Source organism: Hipposideros armiger, unplaced genomic scaffold, assembly GCF_001890085.2.
Source record: "Hipposideros armiger isolate ML-2016 unplaced genomic scaffold, ASM189008v1 scaffold_3, whole genome shotgun sequence".
In the NCBI taxonomy this organism is placed as follows: domain Eukaryota; kingdom Metazoa; phylum Chordata; class Mammalia; order Chiroptera; family Hipposideridae; genus Hipposideros; species Hipposideros armiger.
In genome coordinates, this window is record NW_017731353.1 from 4,661,982 (window position 1) to 4,671,189 (window position 9,208).

Below are 9,208 nucleotides of genomic sequence, written 5' to 3' on the forward strand. Positions count from 1 at the left end.
TCACTCACCACCACTGATGGTTCATAAGCCTTGAAAATACATCTTTTTTTCTAGCTCAGAATCCTGAAAAGAAAGAGCTGGAAAGGATAGGAGAGGCCACCTAATCTAGGGATAGCAAATACATGTTATTCGTACCGCAACCCTCCCGTCTCACACTCAGGGCAGACATGAATGAGCACAGCAGTCTTTTTATTTCTTTTCATTTCATTTCATTTCATTGTTAATTTAAGCTGTACAAAACAACATGATGATTAGACATTTAAACCCCTCATAAAGTGATAACCTCACCAAGTCTACTACCCATCTGACATCATTCACAGCTGTTACAATACCATTGACTATATTTTCTATGCTGTACTTTACATTCCTGTAACTGTTGGGTTGTCGGAAAAGTCATGACACATTTTTGCAACGAAAAACAGAGAAAAAAATACGTCATGACTTTTCCGACAACCCAATGTATGTGTGTGTGTGTCTGTGTGTCTGTGTGTGTGTGGTGTGTGTGTGTATATATAATTGTAGTTCACATTCAATATTAGTTTATATTAGTTTCAGGTGTACAGAGCAGTGGTTAGGCATTTATAGAATCTATGAAGTGACCCCGTCCCCCATAAGTCCAGCACCCATCTGACACCGTCTTTACAACAGTATTGATTATATTTCCCATCCCGTATTTCACACCCCAGTGACTATTTTGTGACGACCAATTTGTACTTCCTAATCCCTTCACCTTCTTACCCATACCCCAACCCCCCTCCCCTCTGGCAACCATCAGTTTTTTTCTCTGTATCTATGAGTCTATTTCTGTTTTGTTCGCTCATTTATTCTGTTCTTTAGATTCCACATGTAAGTGAGATCGTGTGGTATTTGTCTTTCTCAGTCTGACTTATTTCACTTAGCATAATATCCTCTAGGTCCATCCATGTTGTTGCAAATGGTAAGATTTCATTCTTTTTTATGGCAGAGTAATACTCCGTTGTATAAATGTACCACAGTTTCTTTATCCAGTCGTCTATGATGGGCATTTCAGTTGTTTCCATATCTTGGCCATTGTGAATACCACTGCAATAAACTGGTGCATATACAGAGGGTGCCAAAAAAATGTATACACATTTTAAGAAAGGAAAACTGTATTAAAATTGTAATACTCTATATATACCGATAACAAAAGATGAATACAAGTCACGTTTGACTTCTGCAATTACAAGAGGTGCTCAAAGTGGTTACCATCAGTGTCCAGACACTTCTGATTACGGTGAACTACTGCTTGAGCAATGTTGACCAAAGTATCCACAGGTACACATTTTTTTGGAACCCCTGATATTTTTTCGAATTAGTGTTTTGGATTTCTTTGGATTAATACCCAGGAGTGGATTCGCTCAGTCATAAGGTAGCTCTATTTTTAATTTTTTGAGGAACCTCCATACTGTTTTCCATAGTGGCTGCACCAATTTGCAATCCCACCAGCAGTGTACAAGGGCTGCCTTTTCTCCATATCCTCACCAACACTTGTTGTTTGTTGATTTATTGATGATAGCCATCAATAAATTTTCTGACTGGTGTGAGGTGATATCTCATTGTGGTTTTTATTTGCATTTCTCTGATGATTAGTGACATTGAGCATCTTTTCATGTCTATTGGCCATCTGTATGTCCTCTTTGGAGAAATGTCTTTTCCTGTCCTCTGCCCATTTTTTATTTGGATTGTTTTGGGGGGTTTTTTGGTGTTGTATGAGTTTTTTATAAATTTTAAACAACTCCTTAGCAGATGTATCATTAGCAAATATTTTCTCCCATTCAGTAGGATGTCTTCTTGTTTTGTTGATGGTTTCCTTTGTTGTGAAAAAACTTTTTAATTTGATGTAGTCCCATTTGTTTATTTTTCCTTTTGTTTCCCTTGCCCAAGGAGATATATCAGTAAAAATGTTACCAAGGGTAATGTCTGAGAGTTTATTTCCTATATTTTCTTCTAGAAGTTTTATGGTTTCGGGTCTTACATTTAAGGCTTTGGTTCATTTTGAGTTTATCCTTGTATATGGCATAAGAAGGTGGTCCAGTTTCATTCTTTTACACATGTCAGTCCAGTTTTCAGCACCATTTATTAAATAGACTGTCTTTACTTCAATGTAAATTCTTGCTTCCTTTGTCAGAGAGTAAATGACCATATAGGCATGGATTTATTTCTGGGCTCTCTGTTCTGTTCCATTGATCTATATGTCTGTTTTTATGCTAATACCATGCTGTTTTTATTATTACTCTTATAGCCTTGTATGATTTGATGCCGGGTATTGCAATACCTCCAGCTTTGTTCTTATTTCTCAGGATTGCCGTGGCTATTTGGGGTCTCTTATGGTTCTATATAAAGTTTAGGATTATTTGTTCTAGTGATGTGAAAAATGCCATTGGTATTTTGATAGGGATTGCATTGAATCTATATACAGTAATACCTTGGTTTGTGAGCATAATTCGTTCCGGAAACAAACTACTCATATTGCAAGACATTACTCGTTTACCAAATTAAAATGAATTATTAGGTTGGTGCAAAAGTAATTGTGGTTTTTGCCATTACTGCAGTTACTTTTGCAGCAACCTAATAGAAATGTTTGCTGGTCTTGTGGAACACTCGCAAACCAAGTTACTCGCAATCCCAGGTTTTACTGTGTATTGCTTTGGGTAGTATGCACATTTTAACTATATTAATTCTTCCTATCCATGAGTATGGTATATGTTTCCATTTACTTATATTTTAATTTCTCTCTTCAATGTCTTATAATTTTCTGAGTACAGGTCTTTTACCTCCTTGGTTAAATCTATTCCTAATTGTAAATGGGATTGTTTTCTTAATATCTCTTTCTGATAGTTCATTATTGGTGTATAAAAACACAACTGATTTCTGATTATTAATTTTGTATCCTGCTATTTTACTAATTATCAGTTCTAATCATTTTTCGGTGGAATCTTTGGGGTTCTCTCTCTATAGTATTATGTCACCTGCAAATAATGACAATTTTACTTCTTTCTCTCCCATTTGGATGCCTTTTATTTCTGTTTTTGTCTGATTGCTGTGGCTAGAACTGCCAGTACTATGTTGAATAAAAGTGGTGAAAGTGGGCATCTGTGTCTTGTTCCTGATCTTAAGGGGGATGCTTTTAGTTTTTCCCCATTGAGTATGATATTAGCGGTGGGTTTGTCTTGTATGGCCTTTATTATGTTGAGATATGTTTCCTGTATTCCCACTTTGCTGAGAGTTTTTATCATAAATGGATGCTGGATTTTGTCAAATGCTTTTTCTGCATTTATTGATCTAACCCATGTGATTTTTATTTTTCATATTGTTTATGTGGTGTATCACATTGATTGATTTACAGATATTGAACCAACCTTGCTTATCAGGAATGAATGCCACTTGATTGTGGTGTATGATCTTTTTAATGTATTGCTGAATTTGGTTTGCTATTACTTTGTTGCGGATTTTTGCATATATGTTCATTAGGATATCAGCCTACAGTTTTCTTTTTTTGTAATGTTTTTTTCTGGTTATGGAATCAGGGTAATGTTGTCCTCATAAAATGAGCTTGGGAGCCTTCCCTCCCCCTGGGGTTTTTGGAATAATTTGAGGAGAATAGGTGTTAATTGTTTTTTGAATGTTTGGTAAAATTCACCTGCGAAGCTTGTCGGGAGCTTGTTGATTACTGATTCAGCTTCATTGGTAGTAATCAGTCTGTTCAGATTTTCTGTTTTTTCTTGATTGAGCCTTGGAAGATTGTATGCTTTTAGGAATGTATCCATTTCTTCCAGATTGTCCAATTTGTTGACGTAAAGTTGCTTGTAGTATTTTCTTTAAATTTTTTATATTTCTGTGCTGTCAGTTGTCACTTCTCTTTCATTTCTGATTTTATTTATTTGGGTCCTCTTTTTTTCTTGGTGAGTCTGGTTGAAGGTTTGTCAATTTTGTTTATCATTTCAAAAAATTGGCTCTTGGTTTCATTGATCTTTTGTATTCTTTTTTAAGTCTCTATTTTGTTTATTTCTGCTCTGATCTTTATTATTTCCTTCCTTGTACTTACTTTGGGCTTTGTTTGCTGTTCTTTATCCAGTTCTTTTAGGTGTAAAGATAGACTGTTGCTTTGAGATTTTTCTTATTTCTTTAGGTAGGCCTGCATTGCTATGAATTTCCCTCTTAGGACTGCTTTTGCTGTGTCCCATTGATTTTGGTTCTTGTGTTTTCATTTTCATTTGTCTCAAGGTATCTTTTGATTTCTTGCCTGATCTCATTGTTGACCCACTCGCTATTTAGTAACATGTTATTCAGCCTCCATGTATTTCTGTGTTTTTTTCTTGTAATTAATTTCTAGTCTCATACCACTGTGGTCAGAGAAGACACTTGATATGATTTCAGTCTTCTTAAATGTATTGAGACTTGTTTTGTGTCTAACATGTGGTCTGTCTTGGAAAATGTTCCATGTGCACTTAAAAAGAATGAATATTCTGCTGCTTTGGGGTGAAATGTTCTAAAAATACCAATGAAATCCATCTGGTCTAGTGTGTCCTTTAAGGCTGCTGTTTCTGTCTGGAGGATCTGTCCATTGGTGTCAGCAGGGTGTTAAAGTCCCCTACCTGTGATAGTGTTACTGTAGATATCTGCCTTTATGTCTGTCAATATTTGTTTTATATATTTAGGTGCTCTTATGTTGGGTGCCTAGATGTTTACTAGGGTTATGTCCTCTTGTTGGATTAATCCCTTTATTAGAATGTAATATTTTTCTTTGTCTTTTATTATAGTCTTCGTTTTAAAGTCTATTTTGTCTGATTTAAGTATTGCTAACCCAGCTTTTTTGTTGTTTCCGTTTGCGTGAAATACATGTATCTTTTTTCATCCCTTTACTTTCAGTCTGTGTTTATTGATCTGAGGTGGATCTCTTGGAGACAGCATACTCATGGGTCTTGTTTTCTTATCCACTCAGCTACCCTATGTCTTCTGATTGGAGCATTTAATCCATTTACATTTAAAGTGATTATTGATAGGTACATAGATATTGCCATTTTATTCATATTTTTTATGTTTATTGGTTTGTTTGTTTTCTCCTGTCTTCTGCTTAAAGAAGTCCTTTTAACATTTTTTGTAATACTGACTTGGTGGTAATGAATTTCTTTATCTTTTTCTTGTCTGAGAAACTCTTTATCTCTCCTTCAGTTTTAAATGATAGTCTTGCTGGGTAGAGTAGTCTTGGTTGTAGGTCCTTGTTTTCCACCACTTTTGAATATTTCCTGCCACTTCTTTCTGGCTTGCAAAGTTTCTGTTGAGAAATCAGCTGACAGCCTTATGGGAGCTCCAGTATGAGTAACTATCTCTTGCTGCTTTCTCTTTATCTTTCTCTTGCCGCTTTTAGGATTCTCTCTTTGTCTTTAACCTTTGCAATTCTAATTATAATGTGTCTTGGTGTGGGCCTGTTTGGGTTCATCTTGTTTGGGACTCTGCGTTTCCTGGGCTTGTATGTCTATTTCCTTCACCAGGTTAGGGAAGTTTTCAGTCATTATTCAAATAGGTTCTCGATCCCTTGCTCCCTCTCCTCTGTTGTACTGCTGTGATAAGAATGCTGTTATGCTTGGTGTCCCACAGGACCCTTAAAGTATCTTCATTGTTTTTTTATTCTTTTTTCTTTTTGTTGTTTCAATTGGGTGTTTTCTGCTACCTTCTCTTCTAAGTTGCTGATTCGATCTAATCTGCTGTTGATTGCTTCTAGTGTATTCTTCATTTCAGTTATTGGATTCTTTTTTTTTTTTTAAGATTTTATTGGGGAATTGGGGAAGGGGAACAGACAAGTTGCTGTCCTTTTGTTCTTCAGTCTAGTTGTGGAGGACGTCGCTTCACTGGCCCATGTTGGTATTATGATCATTGTGCTCTTCCTGGGTGAGGCAGATCAGTCGCCGGCCATTGGATGACCACTCGCGGTGGCTCACGGCAACTCACGCCGGCTGCCGGCCGCTCACGGTAGCTTATGGCATCCCACTGCAGCCCCACTGCAGCTATGCCATCACCAGTGACTCATGGCAGCCCAGCTCCAGGTGGAGCTGTTGTTCACCATCTTAGCTGTAGAGGGCGCAGCATCACTGGCCCATGTGGAATCCAAACCAGGGCCCTGCTGCTCAGAGCTCGTGCTCCCAAGCCAACTCTTAACCAACGAGCCACTTGGCCGGCCCGGATTCTTTATTTCTGACTGGTTCTTTTTTATGGTTTCTATGTCCTTCTTTGTGCTTGCTATCTCTTTGTTGAAATTCTCACTAAGTTCCTTAAGCATTCTTATAGTCAATGTTTTAAACTCTGTCTCTAGTAGGTTGGTTGCCTCCATTTCATTTAGTTCTATTTCTGGGGGTTTCTCCTGTTCTTTAATTTGGGACATGTTTCTTTGTTTCCTCATTCTGGCGGCCTCTCTGTGTTTGCTTCTGTGTATTAGGTGGATCTCCTATATCGCTCAGTCTTTACTGGGTGGCCTTATGTAGCATGTGTGCTGTAGGGTCCAATGGCGCAGTCTCCCTGTCTCCTGTGTGTGTACTCCAGGAGTGTCCCATGTGTGTGTTGTGTGTGCTCTCCTGTTGTAGTTGATCCTTGATTGCTTTTGGCGCATCAGTGGGTGGGACTGACCCTCAGGCTGGCTGACTGTGGGGACTGGCTGCAGCCATAGTGTCTGAGCTGCTGTGTGGAGGCTGACTCCTCAGAGGAGGCTTCAACCCCTCAAGCTTTAGTGCCTGTTGAGACCCCACTTTGGGTGTGCTGCTGGTGGGGCCAACTAGGTAGTGCTCTGTTGTGGTCTGAAGCCAGCCTCTGGGTGTATTGTTTCTGGTGTCTCTTGGGAGGGGCTCCATGCAGGGCAATTTTAGCCTTGACTGTTCCCAGCCCGTGGCTACCTGGTAGGAGCCACAAAGCTGTATGTGGTTGGCTGCTGCCTGTGCTGGACCTGGAGGCACATGGGGGTGACCTCGCTGTGAACCAAGGTTGGCTGTCACCGAAGCACAGCAGTCTATCATGAACCCTGTTGTAACCTCCAAATCCTTCTCTAAGCCCTGCTCCAAGAAGCTCCTACCAGTTGAGCTGACATTCAAGCCTGTTTACCATCCTTACCATCCTTTCATGGTACAGATGGAACAGCTAAAGCTTAGCGAGGCAGAAGGACTTTTCCAAAGCCACACAATCCGTAATCTTCCTCCTTCATAGGTTTGGGGGCCTCCTAGCCCAGCAGTGGGGCTGGCAGATCAATGTGGGTTTACCTCCTTGGGCACGTGCTGTTTCCTCTTCCTGGCTTTGTCCCTGACCTGCAAAGCCCTTTGCAGCCAGGGCAGGGTCTGCCTGGGTCTCTGATTCTCGGGCCACAGGCCCTGTGTGTGAGGTACCTGACACCGCGTTATATTGTAGACTATCTACTCTTGGCAGTTTCCGCTGGGCCTGCCCTGGTTCAGGAAGAAGCTGGTGCCGTAGCTGCATGGCTGGCCCTGGCCTTGACTCCCACTATGGCGAGCTCCAGGCCGCCCCCACACCTTGTCTACACGTGGCCTGTGGGCCCTGGGATGGGAGGTCGACTCCGTGCTCCGTCTCTCTCCCTCTGAAAGCCCCCAAGTGAGGAGGCAGAGTGGAGTCTGGGAACCAGATCCCACCTGGTTCTCCCACGGCTTGGCCCCACTACCTCCTACCTTGAGCAGGTCCTCCAAGCCTCAGTCTGCCCATTTGTGAGGCCAATGGGAGGGCCTGATGAGATGTGTTCATCGGAGCCTGCCAGGCATTGGGTCATCAGCAGTTTCTTATGAACCAGATTCCCCTATCTGGGAGGCTCAAATGGGGCCCGCCGGGGTACAAACCAGGAATCTGTATTTGTTAAACGCCTCTCCAGGGCCCTTTGGAGACATGGCTGATTCTAGGGCTGGGGTGGGGAAAACGCAAGATGAGTCTGGAGTGTCTTATAGTGCCAGAAAGTAGAAAGTGCTTAAAAACAAAAACAGACAAAAAAACAAAACAAAACAAAAGCCCTCAAACCAGGATGGGGGCCTGTGTCAAGAAGACACAAGAGCCAACCTAAAAGAGCTCCCAAAGCTGGAACAACTTGAACAACAAAATAAATAACGATAGTATTGGATTATAACCCAAAGAATAAAATAAATACCCATGAGTCCACACTGATATAAATAGATGAGTGAATAAATAAATACATGGAGATGAAGGGACAAACCTTCCTCGCAGAAGCACTCCAAATTATAAATGTAGAAGGAATGAGGGAAATAGAAAATCACTGTTAGAATACCAGTAACAGTGGCTGCAGGCAGAAGCCGCTGATGAAATTAGCGCGCTGCATTTAGTGACCTGCTTCTAACAACAAGAATATGGCAGCTCTGCAGTGGAGAAACCTGGCAGGTGGTGAAGGTTAAGGTGACCGGTGATGTCACATGGGTGTCATTTACCCTGATGTGTTATAACGAGAAGAGCACTTCACCTCTGTTTCTTCCCCAAACCCATAGCCCCAGTCTCATCATGAGAAAAACATCAGACAAACCCAAATCGAGGGACATTTGACAAAAAGACCAGCACTCTTTAAAAGTGTGAAGGTCGTGAAAGACGAGGAAAGACCAAGGAGCTGTTACAGATTGGGGGAGATCGAGGACACCTCTAAATGCAATGCTGTGTCCTGGACAGGACGCTGGAGCAGAGAAAAGACATTAGTGGGAAAGCGGGGAAAATCCTAGTGGAGTCTGGAGTTGAGTAACGTTAACCGATGTGAAGTTCTCGGTTTTGATCAATGTACCGTGGTAACGCCAGGCGTTAACAGTAGGGAATGCTGGATGACGAGGCTATGGGACTCTGTACTAGCTTTGCAACTCTTCCGTAAATATTTTTTTTTACGTTTCCCCAGTGATTCTGGGCTCACGTTAGTCTGGCTGGGCTGCGTGTTCATTTGGCCTGTGGGCACGTCCTGCCTCTTTTTCAGATGTCGCCCAGGGACTTTTAACCTGCAGCCCCACAACCCCGCCGGCTGCAGCAGCTGCTTCTGCCATGGCCACTCCAAGGTGTGTGCTGCCGCTGCCCAGTTCCGGGCGCACCACATCCTCTCGGACTTCCGTCAGGGTAAGAAGAGCCCTTGCAGTCGCCTCCGTGGAGTCTGCTCCCAGCCTGGTGGGGCAGGCTGTCCTGCTCGGGGAGAGCCTGCTGCGGTGGTGGGGGTGGG

General features: G+C 41.7%; 1 protein-coding gene across 1 annotated transcript in view; it reads left to right on the top strand.

Moving 5' to 3' along the window:
* Positions 1-9,208, top strand: part of LAMC3 (laminin subunit gamma 3) — a 61,045-nt gene that overhangs the window by 24,811 nt on the left and 27,026 nt on the right. Inside the window, exon 8 of the mRNA XM_019638508.1 lies at positions 8,972-9,108. Within this exon, the coding sequence (XP_019494053.1) occupies positions 8,972-9,108 (137 nt within the window). The remainder of the gene's footprint in view (positions 1-8,971; positions 9,109-9,208) is intronic.